This window comes from Amphibalanus amphitrite, unplaced genomic scaffold, assembly GCF_019059575.1.
Source record: "Amphibalanus amphitrite isolate SeventyFive unplaced genomic scaffold, NRLGWU_Aamphi_draft 000043F_arrow, whole genome shotgun sequence".
Lineage (NCBI taxonomy): Eukaryota > Metazoa > Arthropoda > Thecostraca > Balanomorpha > Balanidae > Amphibalanus > Amphibalanus amphitrite.
The window spans coordinates 650,266-671,900 of NW_024881539.1; the positions used below are offsets into that span (position 1 = coordinate 650,266).

Here is a 21,635-nt window from a genome sequence, read left to right on the forward strand (position 1 = left end):
TCACTTCATATCTGGGAGTCCGATCATAAGTGAATGAATTTGAGGGGTGGAATTTAAAGTAAAATGTCCAAAGAACGCATTGAGCACAAATTTGGCCTTCCAGGTGATGTAGGACAAAAGTTATGAAGCAAAATAAATTATCTGGGGCGTCTTGCCCCAGGCTACCCTATGATTTGGGTGGACCTGATACCTACCCACGTCAATGGCACTCCACCACACCAGCGGTGTAGGTACTCCCGGTCCGGCTGCACCTGGTGCCGTCCCAGGTGGGTCATTGTCATTGCGTGGTGGGCCGAGGACCCACTGACTCGCTCCCATACCGCTCACACTTGTGTCGTGGATTACCTCTGTTGCAGCAAACAATTATCCGTGGACGGCTTGCATGAGCGCGCCATAGATGAATAACGTATCAGCCGGGATGTTCTACATACGTAAGTACCATGACTGGGAGGTGGACCGCTATGTACATTATGCTATGTACATTATGCATAATCTAGGTACGCTATGTAGATTATGATGCAATAGATAACGAGTTATTTTAATGGAGCTTGCCTATTTATAAGAAGCCTATCAGGCATTTTAAGTATTTATTTAATAAGTCTAGAATCACAAGGCATCTACGATTATAACGACACGATAAGTTCTTGGTAATAGATCAACATGTGTTAGGACTACATCGACGCACAACGGGTGCGGTCTAAATCGGTTTCTTAAGCACGCGCCTATTACCTATCAAACGTTTTCTAAGTGATCCGACTCCAGCTCTCTCATCAAGTCGGCTAGTTCCAGGGTTGAATTTATTGCTTAGCCAACATACAGGGTGGGGCAGCATAATCGGGAATAAATATCAAACGGGATTATTTGGTCATGAATTTAAAAATATAGCTCCAAGCACTATTTTAACAACATCCCATCAATCGGTCACCTTTTACCTATCCCTCATCCTATTTGACCGCCCTTCGCGTCGATGACCTTCTCAAGGCGGGTCCAAAAGCACGCGCATGCACGTGCAGCCTCCTGCTTGTCCATGATCGCCCATCAGCTTCGTACCTTGCACTGAAGACCGTTTTTACTGATGATAAGTTGTTCATTAAACTTCTACCAAAAAACGCTCCATATAAAGAATTTGGTCGGATTTAAATCGGCGGAGTTGAAGGACCAGAAGTTTTTGGTTCATCTCAGGTGGAGGTGCCCTACACAATAACATGTCGTCCTCACTGCAGTACCAGCACGGACAGAGTCCTCGTAAGACGTGATCTGGACCGTCAGTGATCCTCTCTTCCGACGACTCCACGTGAGTCTGCCAGAGTGTGGATGTATTTACCAGAGGTGCTCGTTTTATCCGGGCTCGATGAAGTAGGGTGCACCACGTGCACCTCCCTTGAAGACCACCCATAGGTCCATCACCTCAACAGGATGTTTACTTTGCATGACCGCTGCAATATTCTCGATACAATCCCCTATATGGCATGCCATTCTTTTTTATCGTATTCCAGTCGGTGATAAGATTTTTGGTCGCTGAAGTTTTGAACATTGTTTCTTTTTAATATGCTCAAGAGCTTCTTCCTTATATTCAAGTGAGTCATCTTGTATGTCCTCTGCTAAGAGTTATTTTACGACGATTACGTTAACTTTTTGTCCTAAGTATCCCCACACAATCCTTATCGTCCGTGATAACACGTTGACCTGTCCAGCAACCTTTACGTGGAATGGCATTGTTTTAAACAAAATGTTCTTGTTTTACTCGTTTAACATTAGTGTCTATGGGCGCGCGCAAAGCACTTGGAGCACCGTCGAACTATTTTGCTGCTCTTTTCCAGGAAGTTGCATGCTCATGGATGTAGTCATGTCAGATGATGCACAACTTTTGGGCGTTTCATTGCCATGATATAATTTATCAAAATAATGCCATGCCTACTCATGACCAGAGCCCAAAAAGCATTCCCGATTATGCTGCCCCACCCTGTAGGTCTTTATTCCCTGCTGAAATGTCCTGTCATGGCTGCTTCACATTCCGAGACAGTATAGAGAAACGTGTCAGGAAGAGCGGCAGGATGGTTTCGCGGTCCGTCTCAGCTCGGTCACTGCCCAAGGTCTGTGGCGCGCCTGGGGCTCCCCGATCCCGCCGGCCGAGCGGGCCCCTATTTAACCTGGCTGCGGAGCCGGGCCGCCACTGACTGTGCCGCGGCGGTGGAACCAGTGCTGATCGACGCACCGATACTCGGAACACAATGTTCAGACTGCTGGTGAGTTCGACGGATGCTCCCTGTGGATGATCCGTGTAATGCAACTTTCTGTTGGTGTAAATGCGCTAATTAGTTGACTATACACTGTTTTTCGGCAATAGTTGCATTTTCAAAAGTTTACCGACCAGTGACTACCAAAATCGGCCAATAAAGGTATAAGGCCAAAAGATAAGACAAATGTCAACGTTATATAGTACCTAACATTGTTTCGGCATCTCATGCATGTAATCACAAATGTGATCTTGCGTGAGGAAATATCTTGTAATCTTGAAATGTGGCATAAAAAATGTAATTTTGCGTGATCGTTGATTGTAATAATAAGTTGCTGAATTCACAAAAGGCATGTCTAAGTCGAAGGTCAACGTAATGCAGCAGCTTTCTCTCCGCATCCAATGCGAGTGATCGTGCGTGAATAAATGCCAGCTTTGCTTATTCTCACCTATAGAGCTACTACGTGAAAACATTTATTTGTTAACTGAGAAGAGTGTTCGCACTACCAAATTGTTACTGAAACAATCTGAATCTGTATCCAACGGATCTCACACGGCAGGGACCGGATTCTTTTCGACAATCTGTTCCAGTCGTTTCTTTCTGAAGTGAACTGTTGAAAGACGATTGGAACGTCCTCCAGTTTCGACGGTACTGCGGCTAAAGTTCTCCCACCTGACGCGTCTCTCTTCATTCTCAGGTTGTGTGCGGCTGTCTGGCGGCCTGTCTGGCTGCTCCGCAGAGACAGCAGTTCGCTCAGCAGCAGCAGCAGTTCCGGCCGACCGCGCGGCCCTCCACCACCACCCCCGTGCCGATCCTGCGTCAGATCTCCAACTCCAACGAGGACGGATCCTACACTTACGGCTACGAAGCCGCCGACGGCTCCTTCAAGCTGGAGACGCGCAAAGCCAACGGCGAGGTGTTCGGCAAGTACGGCTACATCGACGCCCAGGGCGAGCTGATCACCATCGAGTACGGTGCCAACCAGCACGGCTTCCAGCCGTCCGGCAAGGGCATCACCGTGGCGCCGCCCACCCTCGTCGACGAGTCCAGCAAAGACTACGACTACATCGACGAGGAGCCCGTGGCGCCGGTGCGCAGCCAGAGCCGCCCTGCCGCCCCGGCCCCCGCCCGCGCCCCGGTCCGTGCCGCCGCCCCGGCGCCCGCGCCCGTCACCGTGACCCGGCCGGTCGCCCAGCCGATTGCCAAGGAGGAGTTCGACAGCAGGTTCGCTGATTTCGACGCCAGGATCGCCAGGCTCTTCAGCCGTGCTTAAGAGACTTTATGTTTGCTTCTGAGAAGTGTCATTTTCATTTATTTCGCTGACAATATATCATGATGTTTAAAAAGTCACCAATCTGTGTCTTGTGTGGTTGAATAGCTACTTGCAGGTCAGTCATTGTGAGAAGAAGTGGGATGCATCGGTGTTCTCGGTTTGCTACAGTTTACCAATGTTCCCACCGTTCGTCAAGCGCCGACCTCTCTGGTCATTTTGTTTGTAAAATTGAGGGTCATTGTAGTATCACATGTTGCACGGTGACATAGGCAGCATGAATCTAATTCCAGTGTCATCAAGTGTCATATATGTGTCACAATATAGCGCAGTATTTCCCTCAAACGCCTGAAACTAAGGTTCGCTGTGTTCTTCATTCAGCGCAATACGATATGAAGGAACATGCACCAACACTATATGGAATGGTGCTGAAAATCCTACGACATAACATTGCGACAGCGTGAAGAAGAGGTATAACTTATACAGAAAACAGTTCAGCAATCAAGTTTACGGATAAGATGTTTGATAACGTTGCAAGCTAGGTCCAAAAACGGCATATGACTCTATTGTGCTCAACCTTATGAAGGATGACTGGCTAAATAAACAATCAAGAATTACAGATGACACCCATATACTAGATTTACTGAAAACGAAAACGGAAAAGCAGCTGAAAAATATATATGCATGGGGGCAACGAGTGCCCGCCCCCCCTCCCAGGCGCCATGCTACTGCTGGCGCCTGCTGGTGGCTGCTGTTCCCGTCCGCCCCTACTGTTGTGCTTCAGATACTGGAACGCCCGCGGCGGTGACCGTTCCCGGTCGCTGATTGGCTGCCTTAGGGCGGCCCCGACCCGGCGCTGGGCCAGACGCCATGCGCGTGAGGGAATTGCGGGCTGCGCGGCGGCTCGGGCGGTTGCTCACTGCTCAGTGCTCTCCTCGTATTGTGAACGCTGTGTCGTCAATACAGTGTTGGCTCTCGACAACATCTACAGAACACACACGAGACCGGAGAACACACACCAGAGGCACGTCTACGTATAGGTAATCTCTTATGATCTCTCATTACCTGAGGTCAGTTTCAACTTTCATCAACCGAAAAGTCAACCACTGCTGTCATTTGAAGGCCCAAAATCGCCCACAAATTCACGAACTGCGCGAGTAAATAGTTGCCATGCTGCGAAAATCACTTCGGCTGTTTGAGTCTTTCGCATTGTTCCTTTTTCAGCGGGCTACCGAAAATCTTGAGAATACTGCGGCCGGCTACTCTTATGCTCGTAAAGTGAGCTTGTTCGTAGTCTTATGCCAACGCTCCAACCGATATTTTTTATCGGTAATGCCATTTGACATTGAGTAATACCGTGGTAATGCGCAATGAGGCAAGCGATAATTTCTTTCACAGAAAATGAGACCACAGCTTTGAATTACGTCTTGAAAGTGTGGATTGAGAGGAGCACCGACAGTGCACCAAAGGAGCAAAGCTCACCCGCGGAAGGCCGGGAGTGTCCCCACGGGATAGCCCACACCCTGACCCTGTCAACCAGTTATCCGAGGGAGACTGCTCAATATGGGATGACATTACCGGTTCTGTTGGAGCCAACAGCTCGAACAAGGTGATGTGGGAAAGGTTACTGAGTGGTAGGTCCTGCAATGAACAGCGAGCAATGATGTCCTCTTTTTTTTGCTATTATAAGTTATACTTACTAGGTTAACTACTACTACTTACTAGGCTAACTTACTACTAAAGTTAACTAGGAATTTATAGTTTCCTAATTCCCAACCACGTGGTCTCCGGACAAATTACTTGTCTACCCATGGTTCCGGGACCAGCGTCCAATGCGCCAGCTATCACGACTTCAAGGAATCAAGACTATCATGACTGTCGAAATATCTCTTCGACGACCCCTTCTGCACGACGCAGGATGCGACGATCGGGACTCTGGCCGGATGCATGCACATTAAGATGTGCTTCAGCTGGGCTCCCTTACACGCCACGCCCTTACAGTTTGCACGATCATTGCAATTAATTACTGATTAAGCTCCCGAGAGAGATTCAAGTCAAGGTGGGTAATTGCTCACATGCTCCATGTGTTTAAGCGTTTTTTTTTTAGACTCATCAAATGTTTCATTGTAGTTAATGACGTAGTTACCTGACAAGCTTCGAGCTTATTGACATCCTTTCAGCCGCAGCCGAGCGAGAGTTGGTCGGTTGTGCCGTCATCCGTAGCGTCTCAGTGGCAGTGGGTCGTCCCTCGGACCGGTTTGGGCGGTGCACCGCCGGGGCCATCCGCCTATCTCGCTCTCCCGATACAGGAAGCGGCCGGCTGACGCGCCCTCGCCCCGGGCGGTCTCAAGGTCGCGACAGGGCGGCGGCAGCGCGGCGGAAGTGATCCCGTACAGGACGAGGGCGTGCCGGTGGGGCAGGAGGCGCCGAGGTGACCGGCAGAGGTCCGCGGTTGGAATGGGAAGACGGCGGACACATATCTGAGCGGCGGCTCAGCCGTCAAACACACCTTCCGGCGAGGTCAAGTGGTCGAGTGGAGCAACCGCAGTGGAATATTGGTGCACGAACGAGAAGGGTTGAAGGTACAGGCTAGTGGAATTGAGGGTTTGAGGCGAAAATCGAGGGTATTATAGCATGAAGAATGAGGCATGAAGATCTGCTTTGCCATAGCTGTCAGTGTTTGGAAGACAATTGCTTGCTTCAATAAGAATGTGCTGTCTTTTCAATTAATTATATACCTAATCAAACAGAATGTAACTCATCGGGCATGGAAAAGCTCTGCGAATTGTCTACGATCAGGGGTGTAACTTTCCTAAAATGATTGTGGGTGCCCAGCTGTATTGGGGCGCCAGGCCGCTTTGGGGCGCAATAGATATTCTTTATGTGGATTGTGGAGCCTAAATTAACACCGACTTTGATAACATTGCTAGCCGAAGGGCGCTTCAAGTGACATGTCTGACTAAGCAAATACACGGTTAAAAGTGTAAAGTGACCGGAAGGGCGCAAACAAATGTAGAGGGTCGGCCAAATGTAGGGGCGCCAGACGGTTACGAGGGCGCCGTGAAACCATGAAAAGGGCGCCATTCTCCTAGAAGGGCGCCGAGTGATTGAAAACGTTATGTGGTCCAGGGGCGCTAAGAGGCCAGAAGGGCGCTGCACTGTCAAGTAATGCTAAGTTGGTGGGGACGTAGGGGCGCCAGACGGCTGCGAGGGCGCCGTGAGACCATGCGAATGGCGCGGTGCTGTCAAAAGGGCGCCAGTGAGTGCCACTCTCCCAGAAGGGCGCCAAGTAAAAAGGCTATATTATCCAGGAACGCGAGACGGTCAGGAGGACGCCGTTAGAGCATCCGAAGGGCGCCGTGCTCTCGAACAGGACGCTTGTAAAAGACTTGTGGGTGCATTTTTATCATTGTGGGGGCATAATTTAGGATTGTGGGTGCACTGCCCCCACAAAGAGATATAAAATTACACCCCTGTCTACGATCTAAAACGTCATTTTCGGGTGGTGACTAGCGGTATATACCGTCGCTAAGGTCAGGAGACGCCTTTACCCGCACGCGTTTTCGTCGAACAATGGTAAACACTGTCCGGCCTACTGTCAGGCAGTGTGCCAATGTCATCGGCCTTATAGAGGACAGCCGCTGTGACGACTCGACTGCAGTTTACGCCATTTCTCCCAGCCAACACAATAGAGCCGCATCAATAGTGCCATAATGAGCATGCACAAAGGAAACACCGGCGCCCTGGCCATTCGTCACCGAAACAGCGCTGTGCGGCTGTTTAGTGCACCGCCACTCCATGAGAACAGGTCCAGATGACTACCTCTTCAGTCGGCCATTCGTCCAGTGCACCTCCGAGCTACAGCTCGTGCCGCAATGTCTTCTGTCACGCTCTGATCGCGTGCGAGCTTCGACGCATCGCTAGTGACGCACGATCGCTGGGAGGGCGGGTCGACGCGGCGGGTGGCCGCCGCTCCGACCTGACCCGGGCCGGCGTGCAATGAAGCGCCCCCGCCACCCGGACAGGACGCTGGAGCGGTTCCTGGTCGAGGGTGGCGGCTGGAGCCTCGCCGGCGCCATGTCTGGCGAGCAGGCGGGGAAGCTGCAGCGTATCAGACGGCTGACGGAGCAGCCGGACCGCGGGACAGCAGAGAAGCCCGCCGGCGCCGCGACCGCCTGGTGGCTGCGAGTTCGAGCCGTCATTGTCGCCGTGTTTGCGGTGCTGTTCCTCACACAGGTAGGTGAAGGAAACACGTAATCGACCGGCGTATACGATGATGTGCGTGTAGCAAACAGTCGCTCCTTAATAGAAATTGAAGTTTTCATGATGTTGGGACTTTGAAACGGTTCCCGTATTCTCAAAATGCATTTGGATGCGGTATATATCATTTAGGAATGAAGTGCTTACTGCGAGTTTATAGACTCAAATTAAGAGTAGACGTTCAACTAGAGTAAAATTGAAAATATAAAAAGTACGACAATCCAGGCTACAGGGACCACAGGCGTAACTTGGAAAATGGAATGATAAAAACGTTGAAATAAATACAAATAATTTATTCCAAAGGACTAATTGGTCGATAATTAGTGGGAGACGCGCAAAGTGGCTCTTCGTTTTCGCAGCAACTTTGCGTTCAATATACTTTATCTTCAGAATTTGTAACAATATAAAAATGTATGAATCGGTACAAGTATTCTATCAGGTCTTTGTCATAATAAACGCTCATTAGACGCTCATAGTGTAATAGTGTTATATCGCTCACAGTGGTATCTAATGCTGGTTCCTTTGATTTCATGTCGCTGATGTCTGCAAAGGGTCTGATAATCTTCTAGCGAAGTGTCTGTCGAACATCGTGCAGCTTGCAACATCTGCGTGTGCATCACCGAAATAGCAAAACACAGCTTAAACCCATTTTAATTTCAGGTATTCGTCAGCGTGACGAAGCTTCTGTACAATAATACGATATCGACGGTAAAGTGGAAGCCTTTCGAGCAAGGCTTTCCTCTCCCAGCCGTGACCATCTGCTCGTACACAAACATCAACTCGTAAGTTTGTCACTTAATGCTGACAGGTGGAGACTTGCAAGGAACCGGCTTGGCTATGGGGCCGCATCAGGCGGCGGAGGTCAAGTTCACAATGGTGCTGGGACGGCGGATTTGCGTTGCCCGAACACCCACATTACTGGTAATTCTCCACCGAATGGACTGCTCCATTTTTGTTCAAATAAATACATAAATTATGCTGGAAGAATGGATTAAAATCAAATTGCTTCACCATAGAAAGATACTTATATCATACAAAATATCATTAAAACCGAGCTGGTTTAGGTTTAAGGACTCTTGTCTAATAAATATATGTTGTTCCAGAAATCTGACACTGGACCAGTTTGTTTTGGAGTGTAATGTGATTACTGACACCTGTGAAGAGGCTATGGGCAAGTACTTGGAGGTAACAACGGTGAACTTGGACACCAGGAGATGCTTCACATTCACCACAAGTGAGCAGTTAGCTTGTGTTCATTTCATCGCCGCCATTCTCTGAAGTCTGATCAGTTACATTATTCATTTTATCTCCTAAACGCAGTGCATCTACAACAGTCACTTCCATAACTCTCATTTTCCTTCCATGTCTCTTTTTATAAGTTTTATTGCTCTTGTTTTCTCTTCCCGTTATCTCGTTTTTTTTCCTGGTCCACGATGAATGCGAATGCTAATAATGCGCAATCTTCCCCGGAGGCTTCATGCGGAAGCTGGTTTGTTAATTTCTGTCTTTGGGCCACGTTACATGCGAAAGAGACGTGCATACAGCGGCTTATAGGTCGTGATGTCTCCTTCAGCTTTTTAACGTAACGTTTAGCAATGAATATTCTGTAATCATTGCAAAATTTTATCCATTTCGATGCTGACAGTTCCGCTTTTATCATAAACAAGACGTTGATGATTCCATATTACTGCAGGTCAAAATGCTCCATTGAATGAAAAGGATAACGGAATAGCAATGCGACTGGCGTTTCAGCCTGACGACATAGTCAAAGACAAGGTGGAGGTCTACCTTCACGGAAAGGCTGAGGTCAGTCAGCATGTTATTTATATGTACGTGACCACCATTTTACTGTCATGCTGCACGATTCACTTACTTATCAACAAACGTTAATGACGAAGCAATTGGCTTTATCATATAGGATTTGTGATTCATATACCCGGGAATCTGCAATCCTCGAGATCATGATAATCACTTATTATGTTTGTAAAATGAAGGCTGCTCAGTCCTGGTTCTTCTAATAAAACATCTGTGATTCGGGCCCGATTAGGATTCATAAATGTTTCCCTGTGTGTCCCTCTTGTTCTTTAGGCTTACAACCCATTCTTCGTCCTCGGCCTGGACCGCAACATCGAGATACCGCTTGGGAAGTCGATCAAGCTGGAGCTGATGGTGGAGATGTCCAAATACCTTAACGGCTACGGCCACATGTGTCGGGAGGAGCCTGGGTACACCTATGTGGGCTGCCTCCGCTTCTGCTTTGAGGAGAAACTAATCGAGGCGGGACCACGCTGCAAGTAAGAATTGATCATGTTTTGATCATGCTGCATTTGACGAAACCAATGACTGTAGCGTGACAATGTGTTCACAACGGTAAACAGTAACACTGATATGCTATGAGCTCGAGCACGGTTGGCTTTATTCGAACGGCGTGACGGCTTCTGATCTAAAAATTTATGTCTTTATGTCTGTCTACAGGTTGGACTGGATGATTCCACATCATTCTGCACCGCTGTGTACTGAAGAAGATACCGTGCTGAATTTTAGCCGAGTGGTGGAAGAAAAGGTGAATTAACTTGGAAGGAAACGGTTTATTATAGTGACGATTTCTTGATGAATATTTTGATGTAATTGCTGAGAAGACTACATCAATTATCATTGTTATATATAATTATGTTCTATTACCCAAGTGAAAATTTTATTGGATTATTGTTTATGATTCAATAAACTGCGGCTTGTGTTGTAAAACTGTTCAGCGCTGGTGTTCTTCCTACAGGGCCTCACGGTCTCACAAGACCATCCCGAGTGCGAGGCCTCCTGTGACCAGGCATGCGTCACATACAACTATCGCGGCGTCGAGTACTCCTCGCTCGTTCAAACCAAACTCGTCGAAAATAAGGAGGCCAAGTTCAAATTTCGATTCCGTGACACATACTACACGGCAATCGAAGAAGTAATAAATTATGACTTTTGGAGGTAAGTTATGATCAGTAGCGAGATAAGTTAACCTCTCCTCCAAGAGTTTGATTAAATTTTTGATTGAACAAATGAGTAATGCACTGTGTACCGATTATCAAACTTTTATTCCGTTTACAGGCCTGTACACTGTACAGTGTTCCGCATAATTTATTAGAGCTTACCCAATGACCCGTGCTTTGACCGATGTCAAAGCATCAAGAGCCAGTGACATTGTAATTAAGTCGCTACGCATGTATCTGACCTTCTGTATTTGACCCACAGTATGATCGGTGAGGTTGGCGGCACGCTGGGCTTTCTGCTCGGCCTGTCCCTCCTCTCCATCCTGGACCTGCTGGCTGACGGCGTGAAGTGGCTCAACAACTGGCGCATTCGCCGCAAAGGCCTCGCCGCCCGACTGCTCGTCGTCAGGGCCAAGTTCTGAACCAATAGTATAAAACGCGCTCGCTAGAGTGCCGAGAGGGTGCAGAAATCTACCGATGGCCACCTCAGATTTAAGTCAGTCACGTTTCCTTTTTGAATTGCTCACCCAATTATGTTCTGCTTTCGATATCGCTTAAATAATAACTAAAGTAAAATTCAGTTTGTTCAAAATAGCTGGGAAGATTTAAGGACAATACTGTGCCTCGGATAGTGTAGCTTACTGTTGAACTTCTTTGCTAGTAGTCATGTTAGATATGCCTACCTTTTGAAGACTTTACATTAAATTATTCCCGAATTGGTGGTAAGATCGTTCTTGTCACAGCCCATGACAGTATACATAAGCCACAATAAATCCCATTTAGTTGGAGAGTCCGTCTTGCTAAGTTGTCTCAACTGTTTGTCGTCAAGAAACAAACGTATACTCGCTCCATCACATATATTCTTCACAATATTTGTGAAGATTTTTTGATCATTTTCAATGGCTGATGATCACAACACATGGTACAAACAAATGACAGGACAAACAAGAAAATCAAGTGGCAGACAACCCACTCGATGAAAGCATCACATTGTATCAAATGAGACTAGAAGAAGTGGACACATGCCCTCCTTAGTAGGCGTAGTTGCCGTAGGCAGGCAGGTGGGCAGAGTTGTAACCGTAAGAGAAAGCGGCTCCGGCCGTGTAGGCAGGCACGCCAGTGTAGGCAGGGGCGCTGCTGGTGTACCCGGCCGGGGCGGAGTAGGCAGCCGGGGTGTAGCCAGAGTAGGCAGCCGGGGTGTAGCCGGAGTAGACAGCCGGGGCAGGCTCGGTGTAGACGGGGCCGTCGGTGTCGGGGGCGGCGTCGGCAGCGGCGGCGGCGGCGGCGTACAGGCGGGCGAACTCGGCCTTGGCGGCGACCACCTCGGGGGTGTCGCTGACGGGCAGAGGCGCCACGGCGCTGCGCTTCTTGCGCGCGTCAGGGGCAGCATCAGCGGCGGCGGCAGCCTCGTCGTACAGCCGCTGGAACTCGGCCTTGGCGGCCTTCACCTCGGCAGTGTCGTCGACGGGAGCCGGGCCGACCAGCGAGTGCACGGGCGCGGCCAGGTCGGCCTTCGGGGCCACCGGCAGGTTGGTCGCCTTCACGCGGAAGCCGGCGGAGTCGGCCACGTAGCTGACCGTCTGGACGATGCCGTTGGCGTCCCTGTAGCTGTACGAGCCGACGGTGCCACCGTAGGCGTTCTTGTTCTCGTGCTTGGTGCTCAGGCCGTCAGCGTAGCCGTAGCTGTAGCTGCCGAGCTCGTCCTGGGCGTGGTACTGAGAGCTGGTGGCGGCCGGCACGGGGGCGGCGTACGTGGTGTACGGAGCGTACGAGAACGGAGCGGCGTTGTAGGTCGTGTACGGGGCAGCAGCCGTGTAGGTCAGGGGATGAGCATTGTAGGTGTTGTGGAGAGGAGAAGCGAGGCTGTACCCGGCGGCGTACGGGAATCCCGCGTAGCCGTACCCAGCGTAGGGCAGGTACTGGGCTGCCGCAGCGGCCAGGACAGCGGACACGATCACCTGCAATGAAACACGAAAACACGAATATAAGAGCGTGTACTTACACATCGATATGACCCAATATAACGATTAGCAAAGACTGACTTGCTTATGGCAAAATTATCATTTTACTCGCTTTGCTTTTCTACCTAACGAAAGGCTTTGCATTTCATTGCACTAGCAGCATTATGTATGGTCAGCGACAATTTATAAACAGCTTAGAACTATTATGACTTCTGCTATTGTGTATGCTCAATGCTCATGTATGTAAGTGCACCTCTGTTCCTTACCAGGACTTTCATGGTTGAACTCGCTGATGACTGTGGTGCCTGTGACCGTGAGGCGGCCGCCTTTATAGTGCGGCAGAGTCGCCGCTGGGGAGGGAGAGTGGCTGTGGGAGGACGAGCCACGCCCGTCCTCCCCTCCCTCCGGTCGCACCGGCCCGACCTTGGCAGAGTCGTGTCTTCACGGTATCTCCTCAGTTCGGATATGGAGGACAGACACCTGCCGGTGCCCAGACAGTAGACATTCCTATCACCTACCTAAGTGGAGAGGGAAGACGCTGCTGGCAATATTTAGAAAAAAATATATATTAACCCGTTTCCAGGTGGGCATATCAGTCAACTTCTCCATGATGAGAGGGGGAATTCGTCTACCCCCAATTATTCCAAAAAGTACAAAATCGAGGGAGTGTCGCGGAAAAATAAACAAGAAATTCAGAGATGCGGAAAAGCAACCGATAGCTCGTAACAAGTGCTCTGAAAAGTATATGGTAAGGTCATCTTCACTCGTTTCAGTGTCTAGGTCACTAAAGTTGGACAAAATTTGCCCTTCAAGTCGTCCTTGTTTCGAAAAAAGAGTTACAAATTGCTATATAAACGTTTTCAGTACTTCCACATTTAGTTAGGTATATATATCTAATAGTAATATATCTGACCGCAGCAGGTAGCTTTTATGAAAAGCCAGGCTAGATAAGGAATTTATAGTATAAAAATCAGGAGCTTTCCGATTCTGGAAATTTAGTCTCCGTGCAAAAAAAAACTTGACACTTGATGTAGGTACCTAAGCGTTGCAGGGCTGCGGAGTCGGAGTCGGAGTCGGAGTTGGAGTCGGTCGGAGTCGATAGTTCTGCCCGGAGTCGGAGTCGGAGTCGGAGTCGCCAAAATCTTACCGACTCCGACTCCAGAGTCGGAGTTAACGCTGCATGGCTCAATGTCATGCGCTGCACCTGTTTGATTGCCGAATACTGCGCTCGAAATTAGATTTTGTCGGGAAAAGGCCATTTTGCTGTTTTGGACGAGCGTTTTCAGCGAAAGAAGCAGAAGACGAAGAGTGCCCCGCAACCTGCTTTTTAATTCTGCATGTTATTTTTAATGCATATTTGCACCGCAAAGCCTAGGAACGCACAAGGGATCGTTTCAGGCAAGATAAAACATTTCCATTGTGAACTTCAAATATCATTATGGCCGTTTTCACGACGGAACTTTCGCAGAGGAACTTATTTGATACCTAAAAAGTACCTACCCTTAGAGGCCTTAACATCCCTCAAACTGAAATTTTTTATGTTCAAAATAATTTTAGAAGTTTAAATCCGGGCATTTTTTGCCCTCAAATCACTTATTTATTTACAAACACAGCAATTTTTGGTTCTAGTAGCCCACCTTTCGACTATGAGGTATTAAATCAGCGTGGCAACTTGCTCCCTCTTTGCTCCCTCGGGTATCTAATTCCGGAATTCTTAAAAACAAGGAAAGTATATATCGAGTTCTCTTTTATACCTATTCAGTTATGTTTTAATGGTGATAAAAATATGACAAACTTTTTAATTACATTTCAGATAAGAAAACACGCAAAACAATGAAACAAAAATAACTACGGCAGATAATTACCTTCAGGTATCTAATTCCGACCAATCAGCACCTCAGTAGGATATGACGTCATACAAGAATGGTGGTGAAGGCCGTTTGCAGTCTCGGCCGGTAGGTCACGTGACCGCCGGGCGCCTCGGGTCACGCGGCGGTCGGGAGTCGCAAGGCCCTATATACCAGGTAGGGTCGTCCGGCGATTCTACCTTTTCGTGACGTCAGCTCGTGACGTCATTTGGAGTCAAGTCTCGAAGCCCTGTTCAATCCCCATGTAAATGAGCGATTTTCGAAGCACTGTAGAATGAAGTCTGCACAAGATATATCAAACCTAAGTATCTTATCTGAAAGAGCAGACAATTTTCTGCAAGTTATCTATTACGTGTTTTTCGCTAAATCTTTTGCTTTTTTCACAAAAGCGTAAAATGTCCCCCCATGTCTCCGCAGCCTCACTGCCGCCGGCCGCCGCGCGGTCGCGGTAGTGTAGTGGTTAGCGTGCCCGCGCAGTATTCCAAAGGTCCCGAGCTCGAATCTATGCGGTGCGGAACTTTAGTTGCAATTCCAAGCTGAATATACGCACATCCATAATAAATAATTATTCGTATAGCTAAACTGTCACCAAGCTATCCATATAAATTGACTTTACCCAAAATATCGGCAAGATTCTATTAAAATATAAATTCAAATATGGCGGCTTGGACTGCCGCGTGCGTTAGGCTCCGCCCATAGCTCCGCCCACATGCATGACGTCATTCGTGTTAGTGGACACACGCGGAGATAGGGGACGACATGGGCCTGGGGAGTCGGACGCGGGGCGTGGTCGCGGGCGGACGCGCGGGGCATCATGCTTTGCTTTGCTTGCTTTGTCAACTTCATATAACTTACTATCGCATTCGTGTGAAAGCCAAACACTGCTCAGTGTATTTAGAAATTCAAGTTTTGGAAAGCTCAAGTCCCTATAGCTCCTCAGGTCGGCAACAGTTGAAGCCTCATCTGAACCCATGTTGATGTGAAAAAAAACGAGGGTAAGGAACCTTGTGTTGCTTTTTCTTTTACCGTCATAATTATCTCAAACCATCACAATTTTGAGTTGCCACATTGTCTGCTTCACTACATTCGTGTAAAACTTGGGTGAAGGCTGGTGGCTCAAAGAAAGGTGAAGATATTTCTTTAAGTGCCTAATCCGTGAAATTGAAATATCCCGGCTTTACAAATCTACGCTTTTCATTTTCTCCACGATACATTTTTTAAAATTGTTTAAATTTTATCTACATTTGTTAAAATCGGGGCTTTGGTTTTGTGTAAACTAGATCATAAAGTTTACTATAGTTTTGTGTAACCTGATGGCTGAAGAAAATAGTAATTTTGCTAAAATGATGTGCGGAAATTTGTTGCTTTCCAAATCAAATTACTCATACCTATATTTCATTCAAAATTAGGAGGCATTATTACTGTTTTTTCTTGTAACATGAACTGAGTTTGGGTACGGTGCTCCGGAAACGTTGTGGAACTTTAACCCTCGCCCATGTAGGGGGGGGGGGGGTTGGTGCAACCCCCCCCCTGAGGTTTTTCGGGAATAGTGCAAAAACGGCGGCGCGCAGCGCCGCCAAATTTTGGGTACCTTATGGGGCAAACCTTGCGCATCTTTTGATAAAAAAAAAAATTGACCGGGTCATGTCAGGTCACGGAGTTATGACGTCACAAAGGGAACAGCCTCCGGCCGGATTTTCACAAACTGAGTACCAACGCCCGAGGTTTCCTGCCGGTGGTACGGACATCGGTTGATGGATCGTGATGAAACTTCCCATGCATGTTGGGGCAAGTATTGGCTATCATATGGTATAAGAAACTTGACCGGGTCAGGTCAGGTCACGGAGCTATGACGTCACAAGAGGAACAGCGTCCGGTACTATTTTTGAAAAGCGCCCGAACCACTATTTTGCTAATTCTTGTCACCTCAATGGGAATATGCAGCAATATTAGCTTCTATAGGGAGCAAATGGACCTCCCAAATCCAAAAATACAATCAGATTTCAAAAATTTAAATTTTGATTTTTCGAATTTCTGCCGCCGACTGTGACCTTGCCGACTTCCGGCGCTCCCAAGGCGCCATTTTTAGAGCTAGGGAAACGAAATACATACCAAACGATAGGGAATTGATCAAGGAACACGATAGTGAAGGTTTCAAGTCGATATCTCCCACCGTTTTGCCGCAATCGCCGCGGAAAGTTGAAAAAAGTCTATTTTTCCGAAAATTTGACCTTTGACCGGTCAAAAGTAGGTCAAATGTTGACCTAGGACCAAAAAATATACCACCAATCGCGAGATCTCGGCGAGAGCAATCCGTTGGTCTTTTCCGCTAAGCTCTACGACGCTCCGTTTTCAAACGCCAAGGGGGGGGTCGCACCAACCCCCCCCCTGCATGGGCGAAGGTGGCAGATCGCCGTTTACGGGCGAGGGTTAAGCTAGCTAGAGCAGTTTCCATAAAAATTGTTTAGATAGTTGACATGGCTTGTTGACAACTCTTTTGCTGTTTCTAAAAAAGTGAAAAAAAAATATTTTCCTGCATTAAGCACACAAGGCATGTTATTCTCATAAGCTATCGAATGTGTGTGTGTTTTTTTAAGCTGTTTTTTTAAGCTTTTAAGCTGTAACTTCAGTTACTTCACTTTAGAACATATTGCCCAGAATGCGTCACTGATCATGAGCTGGTATATCATATCATATGTAGCAAATACATAAATGAGAATAGTGTGTCATGAATTTTTGTGCATGCTTCTGGATCATCTGTAATTACATCAAAGGCTCGGCTCAAGAGTGTCCTGCCGACCAGCTTATGCCCAACCCTTTCTGTCCGCAGAACGTCGCCTGCGACTCCCGCACGCCGTTTGCCCCGGCCGTCCGTACTGGTCTTCGCGCTGCGAGCCGCGCTGGAGTTCGCGGCGGCGTCGTGGAGCTCCCATCGGGACGGCGTGTGATGCCCGCGTCGAGCTTATAAGCCGTGAGCTTCGATTGGCGGCTCACGCGGTCACCAGCTGTATGTACAGCCTCGGCCCCGACGACCCCGCTAATGGCCGAGACCGGCATACCCCCGGCATGGGTCCGCTGTCCGGCGCAGCGCTGGCCGCCCGCATGCTATGCTACTTTTGGCTGTATCGCTGCCCAGCGGGAGCGCGCTCCACGCTGCGGAAGAGGTACACGTTGCGACCCGACTGAGGACTGCAACCGGATGGTGACACGTCGGCCTCTGCGCCCTGGCCGGGGCAGGCGTGACCGACGTCACAGTGGAGGAACGCCCAAACAAGACCAGCCCACCGTCGGAGCAGCATGGAAATATCATGTTCTGCCTGGACGTCGGACCCGGCGGCCGCAGTGCACCTGCACACGTGCGGAGAGGGGCGCTGGAGGCTACTCTGGAGCTTCTGCCATTCCGCGGCGCGACTGCTGGCAAAACGGCGGCGATTGAGGCGGTTGGGAACAGCTGCAGCAATGGTGATGGCGGTGATGGCGACATGGCGGTTTGGGACTTCATCTCAGCGCGGCCGCCGCCCAGGCGCCGCTGCGCCCGGCTGCTCAGCCACCTACCGGATGGCGGGGTGGCCCTTACGGCCCTCACGCCCGTTCGGTCTGCGGCCACGTTGTGGGGTGGCGGTCGCGGGGTTAGCGGCGTTGGACTTCGTCCTTTATCCAGACTGCACCGTACCATCTGAACGGATGGATCTGCCAAGAAAGATGACATCCAAGGCGGCTATGAGGCGATCACAAAGCTTCACCAAGAGCTTCTCCTTCATGGGGCCGGCCGGCCGTTAAGTCGCAACACCGGCTGCCGAGTGCCAACAGCTGCGTGCGCTGGCGCCGACGCGTTGTGGGCCGCGCTGCTGACGCCCAAGCTGCGATATCAACCATCTATGAATAAGTGGCAGCGGTGGCGGCTTGTCAGTTGTTAACGTGCCTTAACAGACGTTGCGAATAGCCCGCGTTGGAATCGCATGGTTGGGAACACAACGCAAGTAAAAATGGGCTTCCTTGATGAACCTACTTTTTAAGCATTGTAGCCTTTGTAATTTTGGATGTTTTGCTGTAGATATTATTTTCTACATATATACTATATAGGCACTCACGCGCTTTAAATCGCGCAATGCAATTGAACCATGGCAAAGACAATGATAAATGAACTGAGAGCTGACATGCCCCATGCTTTGTGTGTGTATGTGTGTGTGTGTGTTTTTTTTTTTTTTTTGGCGAGTCGATAAAAGTGGTTTTGGACACTGGATGAGTTTTTAGGGGTGTGGTGAGGGGGGATGTAATTCCACAGACCTTCTGTCAGATTCACTAATGCAGTAGGTCTGTGCGGTGTTTAGTTATCGGAGCATTCTTTGAAAGTCGTGAATAGGGCCACCGAGTACCTAAAGCCGTGATATTCCCCCACAAAAACTTCTTTTAAATAACCGGGGATAGGTACATGAGCAGAGTAAATGCTATTACGAACGCCTATCACAATGCTGAGCGAATAGGAAAATCCATAGATGGACAATTGTGCCGCGTTACGGGTGCTCGGGCGCAGCCAATCCACCGTTACCCCAGCGGTGACCTTGACCCGCATCGTCTGTCTCGGCTCCAAAGCCAAACCGGCGTGGAATTGGGAGCGTTCGAGCACTCATGGTCCAGCGCAATTCTCCACCTAAATCCATTCCTGATATACATTTGCTTGCTCATAGTCATGTAACCCCGGTAAATTCACCCAACTTTCATATTGGTCGCTCCATAGACAGATGGCCACAGAGATCAACTTAAAAGGCCATTGTTGCATTCATTTAGTGGAGATCATTAAAGAGCCGTGACAGGCCACAAGTTGCGTGACATCATACGTGTAACGACCAATGACGTCGGCCTGCAAAACCCAATGGAAGCGGCTAGCAGCGTGCAATAAAACAGGGCGCTGCTTTCTAAATGTCTGTCGTGCGCCATAAATGAATATATTCTTTGTAGCCTGGCAACTCAGTATCTTTTTTTAACTATTGTACTAGTATTTAATAATTTCATAATTTTATAATTGTGCTTACGCTTTATGTTGATATTAGTGATAAATCCTTAGATAAAGTAAATCGATGTGATATTTAATAGAAAAATAGCAAACTAACGCACCATTCATTCGAAAGCTGGGGAACCTACTAAAAAGAACTACTAAAATTCCTGAGGAACCAAAGGATCAAATGGGAATTAAATAGATGCCTGCTATTCCGTCGTGAAAACGGCCTATGTGGATTTTAATAGAACCGTCCGGAGTCGGAGTCGGAGTTGGAGTCGGAGTCGGAGTCGATTTTTGAAGCCGGAGTCAGAGTCGGAGTCGGAATCGCCTTAAAATCCATCGACTCCGCAGCCCTGAAGCGTTGTGAAGTTCCTTTTTTGGGTGGAGAAGGTCTGGTATGCATATAATTCCAGCTGTCTATATTTAGTGACTCCCGAGCGATTGCAAATAAGTCGTCACGGGGCGTCTCCTTTTTCGTTCGCCGTTCTTTTTTTTTGGGGGGGGGGGAGGGGGACTGGGACTGGGGATTGCGTCGACGGCGAGGTCATTATCTGCCTCTCGAAAAGCTAGGTTGAAATGTCCGGACCAAGTATCCTATTCATTTTAGACTTAGGAGCTCAACAGTAAGAAAACCTCAGTGAATGAAGTTAATTTGTAAGGTCCGTTTGCGCCTCATGACCTGACCTCGCTGTCACCTCTCCCGTTCTTTGTCCTTGGGAACGACCAACCGGTCCAGAGGAGTGCCCAACGCCCAGCTCATGTGACGTCATCTCTTCCGTCTATGACGGCTACAGCTCAACGTCAGAGATAGTTGTAGCTTTAGTCATAGGCCGTCAATTGCTCCCGATAGAATTGAGCTACCGAGTCGGGAAAGCCGCTAATAGACTCAGAAACACATGCAAAATCGAGTAAGATTGCAACGTGGCCTCATTTGACGAGCTCCCTTTCCTGAGTGACTCAACTTGATAAGTTGACCTTTTCTATACAGAAGTAAACGATTAGGTACATACAGATTCGACGCGTCTGAACATGATGAACACAATGGTGCCAACATTGCAGCTATGCAAACATTTTTTCGAAGTCATTAACCCAATACCGGATCCCTGGGGGCCTCAAAGGTCATCGTTGAACCTGCAACCCAAAATCGTTTACGAGTCACTGCGTCTCAAAACTCAAAGCGGCGCAAATGCTCAGTTTTTTTTTTTTTTTCGGGCAGGAAGGTGGGACAGGCAGGGCTAGCTAGGGACGAATGGGCGAAAGGGCTCGAGACCGCCCCTCCCCTCCCCCTTGGCTGGGGCGCAGGCATCTAGAGAGCCGGTATATAGGCACGGCGAGGGCTAAGTCAATGATACAGGGTATGGGGCCTAAAACAATTGCACGTAAGTGCTTTTTTCTTCAAAATAAGTGCAGATTTAATATTTTGCTATTGAACGAACCAGGGCCGCGGAGTCAGAGTCGGAGTTGGAGTTGGAGTCGGTCGGAGTCGACAGTTCTGCCCGAAGTCGGAGTCGGAGTCGGAGTCGCCAAACTCTTACCGACTCCGACCCCGGAGTCGGAGTTAACGCTGCATGGCTCAGCGTCATGCACTGCACCTGTTTGATTGACGATGCTGCGTTTGAAATAAGATTTTGTCGAAAAAGGTCATTTTGCTATTTTGGAAGAACGTTTTCAGCGAGAGAAGCCATGGGCGTAGGAACCTCACGAAAAGTGTGTGTGTGTGGGGGGGGGGGGCAGCGAAACTTCAATGTCACTTTCTGGGAGCCCCAATACCCCTATGAAGAAATTCTTTGCAGTTTTGTGGTCATCTCACCTTGCTGAACTATTTCCTGCTCTTAGTTTTGTATTTAAATCAAAAATAAATATTTTACTTTAAAATGGCTCAGAGGTTGGGGCATGCACCCCCCCCCCTGTTTCTACGCCAATCAAAGAAGCAGAAAACGGCGAATTCCCCAGAACCTGCTTTTTAATTCTGCATGCTATTTTTAAAGGGACCCTCCCACCTTAAAAAAAGTTTATGAATTGGCACGAAAGTGATGAAAGTGGCACTCGGTTCAGAAAGAGCGAA

The 21,635-nt window shown here is 48.5% G+C and overlaps 3 protein-coding genes across 3 annotated transcripts; 2 read left to right on the top strand and 1 right to left on the bottom strand.

Annotated features, from left to right (window-relative positions):
- Positions 1-361: 361 nt before the first annotated feature.
- On the top strand, positions 362-3,852 carry LOC122377257 (endocuticle structural glycoprotein SgAbd-9-like). Its single transcript, XM_043357217.1, has 3 exons — positions 362-431; positions 2,024-2,246; positions 2,935-3,852. The coding sequence occupies exons 2-3, from the start codon at positions 2,232-2,234 to the stop codon at positions 3,508-3,510; spliced, it is 591 nt and encodes a 196-aa protein (XP_043213152.1). The 5' UTR covers positions 362-431; positions 2,024-2,231; the 3' UTR covers positions 3,511-3,852.
- Positions 3,853-7,061: 3,209 nt separating this feature from the next.
- LOC122377274 lies at positions 7,062-11,678 on the top strand. Its single transcript, XM_043357224.1, has 8 exons — positions 7,062-7,743; positions 8,428-8,549; positions 8,871-9,001; positions 9,461-9,573; positions 9,856-10,061; positions 10,243-10,330; positions 10,541-10,740; positions 11,005-11,678. Exons 1-8 carry the CDS (start codon positions 7,507-7,509, stop codon positions 11,162-11,164), a joined length of 1,257 nt encoding a protein of 418 aa, XP_043213159.1. The 5' UTR covers positions 7,062-7,506; the 3' UTR covers positions 11,165-11,678.
- LOC122377287 lies at positions 11,583-13,178 on the bottom strand. Its single transcript, XM_043357233.1, has 2 exons — positions 12,970-13,178; positions 11,583-12,700 (listed from the first exon to the last, which is right to left on the bottom strand). Exons 1-2 carry the CDS (start codon positions 12,979-12,981, stop codon positions 11,774-11,776), a joined length of 939 nt encoding a protein of 312 aa, XP_043213168.1. The 5' UTR covers positions 12,982-13,178; the 3' UTR covers positions 11,583-11,773.
- Between the last annotated feature and the right edge of the window lie 8,457 nt (positions 13,179-21,635).

Coding starts and splice junctions, on each gene's coding strand:
- LOC122377274 (XM_043357224.1), top strand. CDS start 7,507: ATGAAGCGCCCCCGCCACCCGGACAGGACGCTGGAGCGGTTCCTGGTC. Junction 8,550..8,870: donor TCGTACACAAACATCAACTC/GTAAGTTTGTCA, acceptor ATGTTGTTCCAG/AAATCTGACACTGGACCAGT. Junction 10,741..11,004: donor ATAAATTATGACTTTTGGAG/GTAAGTTATGAT, acceptor TTTGACCCACAG/TATGATCGGTGAGGTTGGCG.